The sequence below is a fragment of the Equus quagga genome, chromosome 16 (assembly GCF_021613505.1).
Source record: "Equus quagga isolate Etosha38 chromosome 16, UCLA_HA_Equagga_1.0, whole genome shotgun sequence".
Classification (NCBI taxonomy): domain Eukaryota; kingdom Metazoa; phylum Chordata; class Mammalia; order Perissodactyla; family Equidae; genus Equus; species Equus quagga.
The window spans coordinates 12,483,252-12,502,827 of record NC_060282.1 but is presented as its reverse complement, the minus strand read 5'-3'; the positions used below and the strand labels follow the sequence as shown (position 1 = coordinate 12,502,827).

Sequence of the window (19,576 nt, the reverse complement as noted above, 5' to 3'; positions counted from 1 at the left end):
CTGCTCTGCCTTCTTCCTTCTCCAACAAGGGAATTCCAACTTTGCTTACTTATTGTATAGAAGGCACAATTCTCATCTCTGAATCATTTTTCCCAGGAAAGGGAAAAAGCAAACGGTTTTGAATTCTTTGGGCTTCAGTAACTCCGTAGACAGCTCTAGGTATGTCATTAGCTTCCTATTTCTCATCATGTACAGTTTTAGATACATGAACTGATGATAATCAGCAACGATTTTAAGATCACAAAATTCTAAATAACCCAGGAACCTGAGGATTAGTTCCCACATATGGGAAAGGATCTGCTGTGAGCTGGAGAGAAATTCTACCAAGTGGTTTCTCATAACAGGACCCTTTAGGCTGCAAAGAAATCAGAGATTTCCTTGTGGAAGTTATAATTTGTCAACGAACATGGTCTAAGTGAATTAAAGACCTGGGTTCATAAGGATGGTAAGACGATTATGCTAAAACCTTACAGTCTAACAAACTGGCCTTACCTACGTAACATAAATTTAGCAACGTGAACACAAAATACTCTAAATAAGTTATGGTGTCAATAAATGTCTTTTTCACTAGAGAAGTAATTGCAAAACTTTCAACTTACCTAACCTCTGAGAAAATTCATAAAATTTCTTTAATTTGCCTACTAGTGGAACAACTGCACCCCATGCCTTCTCTTGCAACTTCTCATCTGCTGGATGCTGGATTGCCTTCAAAATCCAAAGAATAAAAATAGTTAGATTTTAAAAAATCACAACGTTATTTTTACATTAAAATACAGGTTTCGGCAAATGGAGGAAACCCTGGTAATAATCTATAAAGTAAGGAATAATGGACCCAGGGATGCTCAGCTTCGCAACTCCATGGCTACTTTATTTTATTTTGTTTTTGAGAAAGATTAGCCCTGAGCGAACATCTGCTGTCAATCCTCTTTTTGCTGAGGAAGACTGGCCCTGAGCTAACATCCGTGCCCATCTTCCTCTACTTTATCTGGAGGACGCCTACCACAGCATGGTTTTTGCCAAGCGCTGCCATGTCCGCACCTGGGATCCGAACCGGCGAACCCCGGGCCGCCGAGAAGTGGAACATGCGAACTTTACCGCTGCGCCACTGGGCCGGCCCCTCTGTGGCTACTTTAAACCTGCTATAACACACTCTTAGTCACCCTTGCAATGGATATGGATATAACGGAATAAAAAACGACACACTCTATGTTCGTTAAATATGCTTTGATACTTTTAGAGTCACAAAAAGAAACAACTTTATATTGTTTCCCATATTACAGACAGACTTTCTTAGTAGTTCTCTAAGAATTATTTTAGTGGAATAAAAGGCAACCAAAAAAGTAAGGCAATAAATGAAACAAGACGCCAACTCTCGGAACAGGCCAAGAAACTTTCAATACTTCAAATTGTAGGGTCCAAACTAGTTTTAAAAAACCTACCAAACACTTAAGAACCTAAATCAACCTAAAAAATGTGATGTAGAAATTGTCAAAGATTCTTATTCCCTATAACTAAAATCCTATTCTGGAATCCAAATTTTCTTAGGCTTTCCTGAATAAGATGAAGAAAAACTAATTTCAAATCAGAAAGGGGAGAAAATGAAACAATCTAGATACTCTAATATGAACATGAATATGCCTCTTTCTTTGCCTGGTCTTTCAAACCATAGGTAATCTTTTGTGAACACAGACGGTTGCTCCCCAAATATATTTTCTTGCTTTCATCTTCCTTTTTCTTACAGATGCTTTTCTTAAACCTTTATGAAACAATGCTTTCTTCAACAACCTGGCTTGCTTTCTCTAACATCTTCAAACAAGCTAAACTGAATATTTCAAAGGGACTGTGCTATTGTCCTGATGTATATAAAAAAAACTCCTTTTAGCCTCAAGCCCAGCCTCAGCAACGTTTTATATCAAGTAGTAAAAATCTGTTTATTTTATTTATTATTCAGGAAATAAGCAAACAGAAAAATTTTTTAATGTTCCTCTCTTGAGAAGCCTATCCAACTTTTCTCACAAGGATCTAAAAATGATTTTCTAAATATCTACTCATGCCATATCAAAATACTCTAGCAAATGCCACCTATTTTCATACCTTAGTAGAGTTAACTATTTCCCTGGCTCTGTCTTGCCTGGATTTAGAACTGAAGACACTGGCTGCTCTTTTATGACAACATTTTATGGTTCTTTTTAATTCTGGTTCATTCTCCTTTCACACCAGTTTGACTGCTGTTTGATACTGTTTTTGGTACAGCACCCCTTATAGACCAGCATGCAAAGGGCACTTAGTAAATGTCAATGGTAACGTCGCCGTGGAGCAGTATTCTCTTACTTTCAAAGCTGTTACAACTGTTATGGATATTACAAAACATTCGTGGAAAGTTCTCATTCTCTCTCTAGTGTTTTATCCTAGAGAATAAGCTTTATTTATTTAATAGATTCTATCTTAATTTTTATTCTATTTTAGAGTCATGTTTAACAAAATGCTATTTAAACAAAATATATCTCATTCCACATCATTAGCATAGTGATAATGGTAAACTCAATGTATGTTCTACATGTCAGGCACTGTGCTATGCTTTCTTCATGGAATATCTAACTTTATCCTCAAAATACTTCTATGAGTTACTTTCACATTTTTACTACCATGAATAAAGTGGCCATAAAATTTTTTACATTTATCTTCCTCTTGAATGGTAGTCTTTCAGAGAATTTTTTTTTTAAAGATTGGCACGTGCGCTAACATCTGTTGCCAATCTTTTTTTTTTTCCCCCTTCTTCTCCCCAAAGCCCCCTGGTACATAGTTGTATATTCTAGTTGTGTGATTTCTGAGAATATTTTCTAAAATGTTAAATATCTGGTGCAAGAGTACAAATAATTTTATAGATCTTATTTTACACATTGCCAAACTGACCTCCAAAAAGACAACCATTTTACAATACCACTTGCATTAATTAGGACAACCTGTTTCTTCATAAACTAACCAATTTTGAGCTTTTAACAATTTATCCTTATGTGTAGTAAAACCTGACAGCGATGGGCACTTATGAGCAAGTCTGAACACTTTCTATTGTCTGTGCATTTTCATAGGTAGAAAGGTTGTTCTACTAAGTCTATTAACTCTCTACATTGACCTGTGACACACATGGGGATGTTATCTGTTCTTTGTATATTTCATATATCTTCTGCTTTTATTTGTACCTTCCTTTCTTAATTTAAATTGTTTTTCTACTATTTAGAAATCTTTCTGTTTACAGATAAGCCCAAAAAATGATATGCTTTCCTCAGTGAAAATTTCTTCAACTGCTTTAATACACATTTATCCCTCATCTATCAAAGATTTAAATTGTTTTTTAACACGAGTTTCTAGCTCACATATTTTATTTACCTATTTTTCTGTCCTTAATTCCTTTACCCAACTGTTTAATGGTGAGATCTTTGTAATAATTCTCAAAGCCTGATAAGGTGAATCTCTTACCATTGATTTTTATTCTCCTGTTATGTTTCAGTGTTCTTCAGTGTTATTTTTCTATACAAACTTTTTTTTTTTAACTTTGAGACCTTAATTTACTTTCTCACATGTCCAATCTAGGAATACTGTGAATGAACTATATGTTGCTACATTTTGTATCTCCTCGGGAAACACAGCACTACTGACTGACTGGCATCCTATGGAGAACCTCAATCTTTGGTCATAGCGATAAGAGCTCCTGGTTTCACAGCTCCATAAGCCCTCTTTGAAATGACCTACACATAAACTTTTCTGTTATTTTATTCTCTTCTAGAAGATTACAACTAAATCTTAATATGCACTCAATTAAGTTAATATAAAGACTTTGGGAAAAACACTATTTTTTATTATAGTGAGCCTTCCCACACATAAGCAGAGTAACCCTTCCACCACTTGGGAAGATTTTTACAAATCCTAAGAGTTCCACTTAAAAAAAAAAAAATCAAATAGGTAATGGTGTTTGTCTCTATAATGAACGAGATTATTTTTTCTTTATTGTTTATGGGAGATAAGTATAACCAGATGATAAGAACTCATTTATAACACAAACTTTAAAGAAGTTTAATGATATAACACTGATGAACAATTGAAAAATAATTTTTAGCACTAACACTTAACTTAGAGACACTATGAAACATTTTTAGAACAACTTGTGAATTGGTGTGACTTATAGGGAAAGAAGAATTTACCAATTAGTAAATTAAGATCCTGCTTGATCATTTAAACCTTTACTTTCCATAAACGTTTTATTTTTCAAAGTATGTTTAAATGTTCAGAGAACTTGAATTTCACAGAAATGGTTACATGCCTTGCTTTACTGAGATGTTAAGGTTTTACCTAAGCTAATGATGTTGACAAGATTAGTGTAAAGCTGTTGTCTTTATTTCTTCAACAGCCACTAACTGCTTACAAGCACTGCACCAGGTGCTGATAACACAAAAATTAGTCAGAGACCAGGTTCACCCTCCTCAAGTTGGAGGCACAGTGGTGGAAAGAGAAAGGTCAAATATCAGTGGTTTAAAAAAAAAAAGTGATGGCTACCATAAAAGAAACGTGTGCAAATTACTAGGGCAAAAGAGGAAGGGGGAAGCAGGAGATTTTCGGGATTTGAAAGAAGGCTAGGAATTGAACAGGAAAAGAAACAAGGAAGGGCATATTCCAGACAAAAACAAAGGCAAGGAAGTGTATGGGTGCAAGACATTCAGGGAACAAGCAATCCAGTGCAGGAGAGGTGAAAAATGGAATTCACATTATCTAAAATTTCCCTCACTTAATGGATCACCAACTGCTCACCTAAACTAGAAACCACGGAATCACTTAACCTCCCCTTCTCCTTTATATTAAACATCCAGTCAGTCACGAAAACCTGTGTCCCCTTAGTCCAAAACATTTCTTGAATCATCATCTTCTGGTGCCTGTACTTAATTCTGCCTTCACTATACTCCAAATATCATTAGAGGAATGAGGTTGGATATAGATTGTCAATCCACCAGATTCATCCTTGATAACTTTTGTTCTATTTTATGGAGAAGAATAATAGAAGCAGAAGGGTGAGGGAAAATGAAGAAACAAAGTGTTGGCTATGCCCTCAGGAAATGTGGTAATAAGAGAGAAAGAGAAGGTCCAGAGGCCAGGGAGTTTCCTTGGGTAGGATAGGACACCTGAGTAGGTGTACACACTGAGGGGAAGAAGTCAATAAAAGAAAAAAGATAGAAGACATGATTAAGAGAAGGAATAATTAGAAGAGTAAAGTTCCAGAGTAGGAGGGAGAACAAAGGTAGAGAAGTTAGACTTGGTAAGAAGTAGGGACATAGCTTCTTCTGAAAAAACAGAAGAAATGGGAAAAGAGACAGATGGAAATCTGGATGAGCTCAGAGGTTTGGGAGAAGAAAATTGAGGGAGACCACACCAACATTTGGTCTGTGCTGTAAAGTCGTGAGACAGGGTTAGAGGAGTCCAAACTGCAAAGATGATTTCAGCTTTCTCCTAGGAAGCTTAGGAGAAGCACAAAAAATAGACTGGCAGAACAAAAAGCCACAGAGCTATGTTCTCGCCTCTCCTCCAAAAAAAGTACAATATAGTCCGCCATGGATACTATAAATTTCAGGTGTGAGAACAACCAAAAGAATAAATTTTTCTTTAATATATATAAATTACCTATTTATAGAACATTGTTTTCCTGTTACCCTTATATCACTGCAACCACTTTTTAAATAACGCAAATGATCTTCCTTTAAATATAATACTTAATACGCAACAGAGAGTTCTAAAGTATAGGAAACAACAGAGATTAAAAACAAGAGGGACACAGTGAGTTTTAGTTTATCAGAAAATGTTTATGCTTTACCTCTCGTATTTCATGGCCAGCTCCTCTATACGACTGCAAGTCCTCCAAGATGCCTTCTGCATCTTTTAAAACTACATTCACCTGATTATAAATTTCCTTCTCAGACTCTGTCGGCTGGGCATCTAAACAGCAGGAAAGCACAAGAAAACTTATAGTCACGTGATTTTTTTACTACATGTATAACTCTAAGCAATTAACAATCCAAATTTCTAAAGATGACTAACATTTTCTTCAATGTTAACTTTGCACTTCTTAGAAAAGATCGATAACTTTTCCACAATTCTACATCTGAATAATTAGCCTCAAGTTTGTAAATATCACAAAGAAGCAAAGGAACACCAAACATTATTTTTTTAAATTACAAATCATGACTTGGTATATTAAATAAACTTGAGAATTATAATTCAAAATTTAAATTGTGATCATGTTAATCACCTTTTCTACTACATTCATCACTATCAAAATGACTGCAAATGCATTAGTAATGAGCTATTTTAATACTACAGAAATGAAAGGCTGATTAGTATTATCTTGCTCACCTATGGTTTAAGATCGAAACTACTTTTTTCCCCATAAGGTTCACTTTAATGACTGACCTTTGATATAAATAATGAAGAACTGTTTTAAAAGAAGAGTGTTCACATGCTCCCCTCTTCTAGGGACCACTCTAAATCCTGTACCAATGAACTCTGCTGCTGAACACCAAGGCAAGACTGCTGTGCAGAGGAGTTCAATCATGAAACTGCTCCAGAATTACTAGGCTGCTGAAAACTAGACACTTTAAGCTACAATACTATCCACGGAAATTTTGAAATACTAAAGCAAAAACTGAGTTGTTATATACTTGAGATTGAGTGAGAGAAAAATGAAGCAAGAATTATAGTTATAAAAAGCATAATCAGATACACAAACATATGGGCATTTCCACCACCTGTGGTGTTAGCCACAAAACAGAGGTTAATAGATGATTAAATCTGGATTTCTCTCTGCCAGCCTCGAGGTAACAGAAATCTTGCTTTTATTAACTTGGTCATTTGCTTCTCTAAGGATAAATCTTTTTATTTAATACATTTGATTATTTTTTGGAGGGAGAAATGGGAGCTTCATGAGTAAATTGAGTTTTTCATAAATCTTTCAAAGACCACATTCAGTATTAGAGATAAGGCAGTAAGCACTTAAAATGATAAACATTACCATTAGCGTAATGTTTTAGAGAGAGATTATGCTGGCAGAACACCTCTACGCTAACATTTTCCCTTCTGGGGCTGGGGGAGGCAGATCAAATTTATAAACTGAATTTACAAAATTTCTGATAAATCTCTTTACCAATCATATAAAATTAGTACCTAGATTTTTCTGCAGGCTCCTTTCCTCTCTACAAATACACAATGATCTATTTTTAAAGAAACAGTTCACACATGAAACTAAAAGTCAACATGCCTAAAATCTGTAACTTTATTTGTGCTTGGTCACGTCATAATTCAATTCCACCTAACAACTTGCCAATTAGTAAAAAATATACACTTTTTTAAATTAACAATTACGGTATCAAATTTTAAATTCAACATATTTAAAACAGTACTATGGCAACAATAATAAAGTAACATTTACATGCAAAATCGACTAAAGATTTTGTGTTCTCATATCTGTTCCCTTATTTTTCAAATTTCCTTTCAGAAATCATGTGTCTTTTCTTTTTTAATGAAAATACTATGACAAAATAATTACACAAGAGGAGCCAACTGAAAAATTAAAAAGACTCTGTGTCCAAAGCCATAAAGGTATTACTAGGAGCAAATACTGATATTGTAGCTAAATGGTTCTTTAAAAATCAGGGTTTATCATTCAGCAGTAATATTTTCTCATATTTAGCCAGATCGTATTCTCCAAAGTAATAGTTAGACAGACGCTTTAAAAAGTATACCTCATAACTTTTATACTTACACCAGATGCAGTAGAGAAAAATACACTTTACATGCAATAACAGCAGTTTTATACTTTTTCTTATGGAATTGTGAAACTACAGACATAACATCAATAGTAGACACATATCATAGTTTGAATTCATGAAGTGGGAATTCATGACAAAGGACAATATTTTGACTATTATATATCAAAAGATATGTGTGAAGTTTAAAAATACTAAACTACGTATTTTTGATGTGGTGACTAGTTGTTAACGGAAAAATGTGACACTGAGACTTACGTACAAAAGAAACATTATCAGGGAGGTTTAGATAGACCTTGGAAGTGGTTAATAATTATTTAAGGTTTAATAAGTACCAAGAAATTTAAAATAAAGGAGAAAATTCCAGTTTCCCCTAAGGGTGGAAAAAACACCCAGCACCACACTGATTAAACATTTTTTAGACTGTCACAGAAAAGTCACATTTAAAATTTTGAAAGCTGCTGAAGACTGCTATAGAAATGAAGACAAACAGAAAATAGCAGACAGGTAAGCACTACTTTACTGATAGCAAGTCATGCAAAAGGGTGATACTAGGGAGGGCAAAAGGCTATACAGAATAAAGCATTTTTTTCAAAAAATGATATTATATAATGCAAACAAGACTTGTCACTTTGATTTTTCATAGTAAAGAATGAAAAATTTTATTACTTGAAGAAAAATGTACCACTTAGCCAGCTACCAAAAGGACACTCATTTGATTGCAAAATAATGCATCTACTACTGAGAGTAGAATGACTGATTACTCATCAAGCTTAGTTGAAAAAATTGTTCAAGGGAAATCAAAGCATATTTCAGTTGTGCTTACTGTTTGAAGGTAAAATTAAATATTTTAATAATTTCCCCCAGTTTCCTATGGAAGAGTCACTGAAAATAACTGCTAAAATTGATGCTGTTATGGTACAAATGGGGGCAAAGATCAGCTACAAAAGGAAAATAATACAAACCAAGTCACATAAAAATTATAATTGTGAAAAGTGTTTTTTCTGCTTTAATCTTGCTTTCATTCATTCAGTAAATGTTTACGATCTATCTCCGTAAGTTTCATCGAGGCAGGGACCTCAACGTACAGTACAAACCACTACACTATAAACTCAGTACTTAGTAGACTTCTTACAATAAATACTTGTTGAATGAATGAGAAGGTATAGATATATAAATATGCTCCAGCATGAGTTAAAGGAGGCTATTATGTATTTTTATCTCTGAAAAATATAATCCTATATCATTTTAGAAAAATAAATATAAGAAAATGCCACCAGAATAAAGATATTTCAAAGTACAGGGCACAAACAACCTAAACTAGGCAAGAGGTAAAAATGGGAAAATAAAGTTAGACTAAAGGAGTGAGTATTAATATTTTTAAAGATGGGGGAAACAGGTAACATAAAAGACACAAGAATTAGAGGAAATGTATGACTAAATGGAAAGGCACTATACAAAGAGTCAAAGAAAGTAAGATTCTATTTCTCATTTACAAATGACCACCTACATTTACTTTTCTATTTTGGTCTACCTGGAGATAAGCAAATCAAGGTGAACTAACAAATACCGAACTTCTTTCGTTTACAAAGCACTATGCCACGACTGGGAAGGGACACAAGAATAAACGGTAGTCCCTCTTCTCCCGAGAACCACAATTTAGTGAACTAATAGACATAGTAGTTACTCAGGCTAAAGATTTGTCATCAGAAAGAGCTATAAATTAACAATATCATAAAATAATTCCAAGAACTAGAAGAGGATATATAGGCCCCAATTCAGTGCTTTTTATATAACTTCATCAGCTTAACTGCTGCCAAATTTTATGGGGTAGTTTGGGCCTTATATTTTAATTGAATCATTATTCTTAAAATAAAACCTTATCATATAGGTGCAACTGGTTTTAAGGAAAAGACCCTCTTTCTAGCACCTCAAGAGTAGATAACAGTATGTTTCATTGAACACAGAATGCCATTTCACGCCTTAAGCCTTTGTACATGTTGTTACTTCTTTCTACAATGTCCTTCACTAAATTAGCCTGAACTATTCTAATCCACACCCAACTGAAATGTCACCACCCGAAAGTCTTCTGTGCTGCCCAATCTACTCACTACTAGGTAAAGTTAATCCCTTCCTGATCTAAATCTTGAAAGTAAATTATGTAAAGGAAATTACTCGTTTGCATTTCTATCTATCCTTCTAGACTGACAACTCCCCAAAGGCAGGGGTTGTTTCTTAGTTATCTTTGCATCCTCACCTCCCACTGGCTGGCATACAGGAGGCAAGCCATTAATGTATGTTGAACTGAAGTGAAAAACAGTACACGTGTGTGACTGTGCATAAATTACGGGAGTAATAATTTAAAGATATAATCTTCATTTTGTAAACTACAAGATTCCATTAAATCATGTTTTAAATGTACTAGGATAGTTAATTTGTATATAGCTTAATACAAAATGCCAGTATATCTATCTGTATGGAATTATTTCTATAGTTGCCCAACCATGGAGACACAATAAGCTAGATTTAACCAATTAGAGTGACGGAAACAGTAAAACTAAATTACTCTGGTAACCTGAATATCACTGTTCATCTAAAAATAAACAATTAAGTACTAAGTACTCTATTTAATGAGAGATGTGCCTTTACTCTCAGTAATCATAAGGAACTGGCAAATTAATTGTATTCGCATTCTGAGTCTGGTATAAAACAGTTTAAGAGAGGACCCACCTGATGGGCTAAAGTCACTACAGTAGCCTAATGATAAGGTAAACTTTCACAAATGCATATTTCCAAAAAGACAAATATGCAAATATCCAGATGAGAGGTAAAATTGATTAAGAGAACTCTAATGTCAGACTCAAAAGCAAACATTTAAAAATCTAAATAAGAAATAATAGTGGGCAAACTCTTGTCTACATATAGTGTGTTTGCACTGAATTTCATTTACAGTATACCAGTAAGTGTCAACTCAGAAGTTCTACATTGGGTGATACAGTCAACAAATACCATTTTTTAATTTATATCTGCCATTAAGAAGTTAACACTTTATATATGGATCTTCATTGTGGCTATTGTTGGTGCAGTTAGCAATTTTAACCTTTTCCTGCCACTAAATTACCTATTTAAATTTTAAGGATAATGATCCAAACCCCCACAGATTGGTAAACCAAGACAAAATAATATTTTAAATACTACAGTAAATTCATGCTTCTCACTTGACCACAAAATAATGCTACATTTATAAAAAGATCAAGTGCCAAGTCTTGAACAAGATCTTGACTATATCAAAGCCAAGATTCTGCAAATGTCAAGAATTTGAGACAAAGAGTAAAAAGGAGACAGAAGAGCAGAAAGATATACAAGACCAAGATTGAAACAGACGCAAATAAACTAAAGTATAGCTCTAATGTAAGCTGCCTCATCTGAAAGGATAATCTTCAAGTCAGCAATCTGCTCAACATCCCCAAGCTGATTAAAATTCATGCTAAACATGCACTTAAAATAGCCCCGTTAAATTGTTGCGAAGGGTCAAGAAAATATTCATTTAAAATAACATTTTCCCCTAAAAACCCAACAATTTAATATGGTCCTGATATTGACATTACTATTCTTTACTAGTCTACACACAGTACCCAAACTATAACAGAACACTTATAGAAACATAATCAAAGTAGAAAAATATCAGAGACCAAATTATTTCATAAAATGGAGATCAGCTATAAATTGATGTGTTCATATGAATTGTCCTGGTTTAAAGAAAAAATACATTAAATTATTCATAAAATAGAATGAATTGTATAATATCACATAAACTAAATTGAAGTTGATGAAAAATGTAATGACTTTCTGGGAACTTATTTTAAGGAATTTCTTTATTTTGTTTTTAAAACCAGAAAAGGTCTTAAATTTTAAGTATTTGAAAATTTGTTGAAATGTTTTAATCTCAGATAAAAATCCAAGGGATCACATGATTTATAACTTCAGGGCTATCTCTTCACCCTTTCCTAACAATTTTCTTATTATCAGTTAAAACAGCAACATTCACACTAAAACACCAATTTAATATCATTGTCCTCAATTTGACAACCAGACAAGCTAAAGCAATACTGACAGCCAAAAAAGCAAAAGCTTTTCAACATGCACGAGGGTCAATGACACTTACCTGCCACTCTTAGACCATATTACAATAGGTCATGCAACATAAAACAAACAGAAGGCAAATTACTTAAAGGTCTGTGAACCCATTATTTTTCTTTTTATTTAGAGTTAGAAAAAAATGAATTCCTGAAATAAATGCATATAATGAATTTCTCCACTTTTCAAATTATCTGCAAAGATTAAATAATTCAGGTTCACACTTACCTTTTAATATTATGCCCAAATTACTGAGCTTTGAATGGCCTTCATGAACAGATTTGTATTTAAAATACTTCAATAGGTACACAGAGTAAGTGAAACCTAGTCAATTTTTCTCAGTTGCAATAAATTTTTCCCCAAATAGTGCCTCTATTAACAAATCTTGAAGTAGCATTTGTCTTTTCCATCAAAATTTTTTCATAAGAATATTTTCATTAGAGAATCTCAAATGTTTTCATTAGAGATCTCAAATTATAATGTCCAACAGATATGAATCTCAAAAAAATTCAAGTAAAAACATTTTATCACAATTTAGTCTACAGAATATGACTTCCAGTTCTAGAAGGCACCAGAAATTTTACTCAAACAATTCATAGCTCAGTCATGCAAAGCAGTTAAAAAGATGGCAAAGTGGAAACATTCATTTAGTGCAAGACAAACGCAGTCTACTGCAGGCAAAGAGAAATAGATATAAAATCATCTTCTCACTTTCAAAATCAAGGAAAAAATTTGGCCCCTGCTCAAGGTCTGTGCATGTCAAAACTTTAAGAAGATTCCCCATGTTAAGGTACCTGTCAAGACAAGAATGAGAAAAGAGAAAATATCCCTTTATAAAAAAGAACATTTGAAATTTATTTTTTTTAGAAAATAATAACAGGGAAAATGTTCATTAGGCCATGAATTCGTCCTTCAGGTTACCCAGACTGTGCTCTGGCAGACAGCAAACCGGGTTCTCAAGGTGTTGATATGTAGGACCTAGAGGTGAAATGTGGTTTTTCTGCACACAATGGCACAACTGTTGGTCTAATTCTTCTCAAAATTCTCCCAAGACAAGTTTCATTAATGGCCTTATAATGAAAAATTCTGTAAGTATTCCAATAGTGCTAGTCTTCTGAAAAAGAAATTTCTGATCAATAATTATTCACATGTAATCTTCATATTGCACTGAAACAACAATTTATTTCAAAGCCAAATATTAAGACTTTGGCCGCAGCTCACCTTTGCATTTCACGTTAAAATAGCAAAATATTAAACTTACTGCCTGTATGCCATTAAATAGAGCATATATTTCTAACCAAATTTGGATTATTAATAATTTGTAGAGGTTATTTAAAGTAGTGATTCTGGATACGCAGCACAATTCTGATTTTTTATATAATTATCATCGGATTATAAGCAAACAGATTGCTAGGCAGAGTCACTAAGGCATACTATTAGAATGTTCATCATAAGGCTACTTGCTTCATGGACTAATGAAAGGACAGCACTGGCTACAGACTCAACATGATTTTAGCAAATGAAAAACTAAAGAATTATACATATGATGGTGATGTTTGCCTATGATTAAGAAAAAAATCATGCAAACTTTGTTTGATCCCCATATTTTATTAACAAATATTCTGGCTGGCCTTCACTGCGGTGTGAGTATAATTATCTTTCACCTTTACCATTATGCACCAGCTGTGAAGGGCTAAAGAGACTTACTTTCAAAGTCCAAGAAAAAATGTGCTGCATTGTGGTCTATGTCCCTGGTTAGCACCTTAATGAGATTACCCATGCCAGCAAACCTAAAAATAAAAATGGCAACATCATTTAGTTCCAGTAAAAAAATTTTAAGCAGAGGCCTGGGATTCAGTAAAGGCTGGCTTGCTCATAATTACCAACAGGTGCAGGTTTATATGCTTCTAGCATTGAAAATTTGGAACAACAAAAGCACATTTGGCTCTGAGTTTATGGTTACTGTCCCTCTTTTCGACATATCAAAAAAGTTACATAAATCAAGATTGGAAAAAAGGTTAGATTTTTACATATAACTTGTAATGCTTACATTTGATTAATATCTATGCCAGGGCATGAATTCGTCCTTCGGGTTACCCAGACTGTGCTCCTTTAAAATGTTTGAGGCATTTATTCTCAATTTAAATTAACATCAAAAATAGATTTCTCAAATAAGTAAATATTGAGACCCTTATTTTTAAATAATAGGGATATTTTCCTTCTTGCAGAATCAAATCCTACTGGGAATACAAGGAAGACAGTATTCAAACCACATTTAACCATTAAAGACTGAAGGGATTATCAATTAATGACCCATTTAAAAATTTTACCACACATAAACCAATGTTTCTTACATCTTCTATACTCCTAAGATTAATCAAACTTTTTATTATTTAACTCATAGATTGATTTTTCAACAATTTCAACTATATACAACCACACAAAGTATGTAACTTAGAAGTTAACACAGCAAACAAGCAAAAAGGGAGCCAGCAATTATCACAACTTAGTAAGTTTACAGAAGAAAAACAGTAAAAATAAGACATCGGCATAAATCTTGCCCAGGAATTTGCCATGCCTCAGCGAGGAAGAAGGTGGAAGGAGGTGTCAGGAACATCCAGGAAACCAGGTTCACACCTGGAAGGTGCAGTGACCAAAGGGAAGGCAGACCATGGGCTCCCTGCACCCGCCCCTCCCGGAATCCCAGTGCTTTTTCTCCAAATATGGAACTGCTGCCAAGTGCAAATGAAACAAAACGTGAAAGTAACAATATTTTTATCAATGAAAGAAGACACCTTATTACTCACCCCCATTACAAGCAGTCTGTAAAAAGTGAGCACTTTTGTCCACCTGTGCTGTCCACCCTTCCTCCACCTACTCCCTGCACAATGGCACAGGTTCCTAATGTTAAGCTTCCCCAAGAAGAAATAACAGTATATGTATATGCATAACAGTTGTCTGCTTTAGAGGTCAAAGTCTGATGGACTGACACACACACACTTCTTAGAAAATGTTTAATCTAATTTATTCACAAATATGATAAATACTGAAGGGTCCCCTCTCTTTTAAAACAATATTCTCCCAATGGCAGAGGTAGAGATCTACCATATTTTTGATATTAAAATCCTTATTACACAGAATTTCACTGGAAAGATTTTGTACAACGTTTTACACAGATGGATTAGCTAAGACTAAAACTAAGAGGAAAATATTTCATCTTAATTATTTCATACATTGTAAAAAGTTTAATACCACCAAGCTTTTACATATAAGGAAAATATACGCATTTTTTCAAAATCATCACATCCAAATAATTACCTCAAATTGGTTACTAAATTTATCCAATAGACTTTTTTTAGGAACCATTTGGAAATAGGATATTTCACAGCTTCCATTTTTAAAAGTTTTCAAACATATATGGAATATCTGTTTCCAAACATATATAAATTCTCTAACAAGAACTGTGACCAAATATACAAAGAATTACCTAGTAGTAACAAAACTTCAACTACAAATGGGAAATAAGCATGAGAAAAGACTGAAATTAACTGTTTGTAAGAGGAAAAAGCTAACACCATTTGGTGTTAAGAGTTTAGTCTATGGAATCAAACTAGAATTCTAACTCTAGCTTACTAGCTGTTTGAGCTTGAGGATGTTAGTTAACCTTTCTGGGACTCATTTTCTTCATCAGTAAAATATACATAATCATAGTAACTATCTTAAAGGGTTATCATGAGAATTCAAGGAGATTAAGCACTGACTTAGCACAGTGGCATACAAAAAGCATTCAATAAAAGTTCGCTATTGTACAATTATAACCCAAAAATCACAAAATAATTTAAGAAAAATAATAATGGCTCTATTTCTTTTAATACAAACCAGAGTCTTCAACTGATCAATGAATCTCAACATTATAATTCAGAATAAATCACAAGGCCCATTTTTGTCAAGAATATTGCTGAAATGCTGTTCTAAAATTAGTCCTATGAGACTGTCATCAGGCACAGGAGAGAGGGAGAAGGGAGAGGTCAGGTTTCCTTACCTTGTTACTTGTACGCAGTCGATCCTCAGGGAGAACGCTGAAACTAGCCAAGTTTGTCTGCTCCACTTTCCTACATCTCCTGCAAACTTCTTCCACTATTTAGTCCTCCCTTCGAGGCACTCTAGCCTAATGTGACCCTATAGCCCTCACCCTGCATATTTGGTCCTGACCCATTCACTCTTCTTACCTCTTCATCCCAAACAGAGACACTTAGTTTGAAAATGGTCCAGTTTATCTAGCACAGGTTTCTCAACCTCAGCACTATTAACAGTTGGGGCTGGATAATTCTTGTTGGGGGGTGAGGGGTCTGTTTCAAATTGTAGGATTTTTAGCAGCATCCTGGGCCTGTACACACTAAATGCCAGTAGTAACCTACCATACAAGTTACGACAACCAAAAATAACTCCAGACATTGCCAGATGTCCCCTGGGGGCCAAATCACTACTGGCTGAGAACCACTGATGCAGGACAACTGCAATCCAAGGCAGAAAGTCCCTCTACCACACAGCACACAGGACAGATGCTGTGTGCACAGCCCACACCATGTGTGTCCCTTTGAACAAAAACTGAGAATTTTTCAAAGATCTGAAAACAGCTTGTTATAATATCAGTTGTCATATCTTTTTTATAAGGATAAATTAAAAAATTATAAACATATCTCTGTCTTACATAGTTTAACTCTTCAGCCAAAAACAAAACAAACAAAAAACCTTCCATCTCCTCAGTGTGACTGATTTCAATAGCTAACTGTCTGCTCTGGTAGTACCAAATGCCTGAGTTCAAACCCCAGCTCTGCTACTTCCACGCTTTGTGACTTTAGTCAAGTTTCTTAACTTCTCCATGCCTCAGTTTCCTCATCCGTAAAATGTGTGCAATAATAATATCTACTGTAGAGGGTGCATAAAAGCATTAAATGAGTTAATATGAGCAAAATATTTAACACCACGCCTGGCAATCCACTTGCTGCTATTGCTTCGGCTGTTGTCAGAGCAATTGCACTGACCTACAGGATCTGTTCCTAGTAGCAGAACTTGTTAATGTGAGGCTTCAGATTATGTGTGGCAGCCACGTTTCCTGCCACAGAGAAAGCCACTCTGTCACAAAAGAACGAAGCCAACATGCAGTGGAGAGTCACAGAAAGTGTCCTAAAGTCATTAATTTCTGATTCCATTTGCTCCTGAGTTCCAGTTGCCTTTTCCCTCAGTTTAGTTACTAGATTTTCCTCTGGTTTTAACATATCCTAGTTTCTTTCAACCGATTTCCCTTTTATCTGCTTAGTTGAGTTGGGTTTCTGTCATCTGCATCTAAAAGAGTTCTGACTAACAAGATTTCTAAGTTTCAGATAAATAAATAAATCTGATATGAAAGATACCAAAAGGTTTAAAAGATTTTTCAAATTATACAAAACTTGGTCCAAAATACTAGTGATACATTTTAGAGGCAATATTTCAAAGTAAATAATAAACATTATAATTTAGAATAATAAACTGTTAAGTCTTACAATCTGAATTTAGAAAGAAAAAGCTAAAGAATTGTCTTTCAAATTTCTTTTTATTGTAATCTTTGGACTTAAACAAAATACTATAAATATTTACTAAATAAACTAAGAAGAAATTTAATGCAAATTTAATATACAGAAACCAGATATAATTTACCTCAAGTGTTTATAATATTTCTGGTGAATTCTGTGACTATGAGCTCTTATGTTACATGTTTGCTTCAAAGTTGGAGACTTATCTGGAAAGGAACATGCTCTTCCTGGCCGGTAGTCTGTGGAATGTATTTCTGAGCTCACAAAAGGCACTTAATAAATACATTAGACCATTTTCCCATAAAACGTTTGAAAAAAGTTTCCTTAATTAGAGTAACAGAAGCCAATAGAAACACAACTGTACGGTACAGCTAATACTATACTATTTCCTCTCTCTTTCTAGAAAATTCTTAAGAGATGCTGTTACTTCATTTACTCTTCAGCTCAGGGGTTTTATAATGCCCTCGCTTCTGCCTAGAATGCCAGTCCTAAGGATTTTCCCATGGCTGGCTTCTTTTCATCCTTCAGGTCTCAACTTGAACATCCCCTCTTTAGAGAAGCTTTTGTCTGCCAACTTTATCAATAGTAGTTGCAGCCTCGTCCCATTACCTTCTCTCACATCACCCAACTTATTCCTTCAGCATACTTAACACAATCTGAATGACTCTGTTTAGTGGCAATTTTCTTCCATGTCCTGTTTACAAGCTTAATAAGCATCTTCAGGGGAGTGGTGAGAAGAAAAAACACTCATAAACATACTGACTAGCTTTACCATAAATCAGGGTTTCTTAAATTTGGCATTAACAACATGTGAACCATATAATTCTCTGTCATGGTGGCTGCTCTGTGCATTGCAGGATTTTGAGCAGCATCCCAGGCCTCTACCAATTGGATACCTGGTATCACCCCAGCACCCAGGTGTGACAACCAAGTACATCTCCAGATATTGTCAAATATCTCCCAGTGGCATAACTGCCCCTGGTCAAGAACCACTACTTTAAACATATGACCACAAACATGAAGTGCATCCTCAATTTGCCTACCAATTCTACCACATATCTCCAGTCAATCTACTCTCCCACTCTACCAGGTGACCATTCCACAAGGCTTTTTTTTTAAATTTCCTCAAACCTCCAAGAATCTATCCTCCAATCTCACAGTCAAGAAATGACCTCACTATGTTTTTTACAAAAGAGAAAAAGAAACATCTACTATCCTTTCTACCACCTCTTCATCAGTACTGCTCACTCCACCCTCTGCACCTGTTCCTGATGGATAACCTTTCCTGAAGGGTACCCGTTCTCCCACTCGCTACTCAAGGCTTCCCGTCCCCTCCACTACCACGCCATCTTGCCTGTCCCCTTTATAGCAACACTTGTCAAATGAGCTGTCTGTAGTTACTTCTTTCTACTTTTTCCCCTCCCATTCTCTCAACTCATTCCAATCTGGCTTTTATTCTCACCACTGCAATGAAGCTGGTCCCTGTCAGGGTCACAGAAACCTGCATCTGGCTGAATCCAAAGGACAATTCTCATACTTCAACTTACTGGACCTCTTACCAGCGTTTGACCCAGTTTATCACTCACTCCTTCCTGAAACACTTTCTTCATTTGATATTTAGGATGGCATATTCTCCTGAGTTTCCTTCCTATTTTATGGCTATTCGTTTTCTGTACTCTTCCCTTTGGCATACATGCAGTTATTTCTTCCATCTTAAAACAAAACAAAAATTTACCTTGATTCTATTTCCTTCACTAGCTCCCACCCTGCTTCTCTTCGTAGCAAAATTCCTTAAGAAGAGTTGTCTACACTCATTGTGTTTTATTCTTCTCCTTCCATTCTCTGTTAAACTCACTAAGAACTGGCTTTTGCCCAACCCTACACCACCAAATTTGCTCTGGCAAGGTCATCAAACAACCTCCCTGTTGCTAATATCAATGGTCAATTCTCAACTCCTCACTTTATTTACTTCACCCTCCGGAGCATTTGACATAACTGACACTCCCACTTCCTCAATACACTTTTCTCATTAGCTTAGTGGACACTTCATCTTACCTCCTT

At 34.8% G+C, this 19,576-nt stretch overlaps 1 protein-coding gene and 1 non-coding gene across 9 annotated transcripts in view; both read right to left on the bottom strand.

Moving 5' to 3' along the window:
- The window catches only part of CYRIB (CYFIP related Rac1 interactor B), a 153,328-nt gene that overhangs the window by 18,599 nt on the left and 115,153 nt on the right, over positions 1-19,576 (bottom strand). For 4 of the 8 annotated variants that reach the window (XM_046642333.1, XM_046642334.1, XM_046642327.1 and 1 more), the window contains 3 exons: positions 12,654-12,736; positions 5,858-5,979; positions 600-705 (listed from right to left, as the gene is read on the bottom strand). In XM_046642333.1, the coding sequence (XP_046498289.1) occupies positions 600-705; positions 5,858-5,979; positions 12,654-12,726 (301 nt within the window). In that variant the 5' untranslated portion in view covers positions 12,727-12,736. Of the gene's footprint in view, positions 1-599; positions 706-5,857; positions 5,980-6,453; positions 7,054-12,653; positions 12,737-13,649; positions 13,733-19,576 lie in introns of those variants that run through there. The other 4 variants (XM_046642335.1, XM_046642332.1, XM_046642330.1 and 1 more) reach the window with 4 other exon arrangements.
- Positions 3,623-3,748, bottom strand: LOC124228310 (small nucleolar RNA SNORA25). Its single transcript, XR_006885696.1, has one exon. It is a non-coding gene; the product is annotated as a small nucleolar RNA SNORA25 (small nucleolar RNA).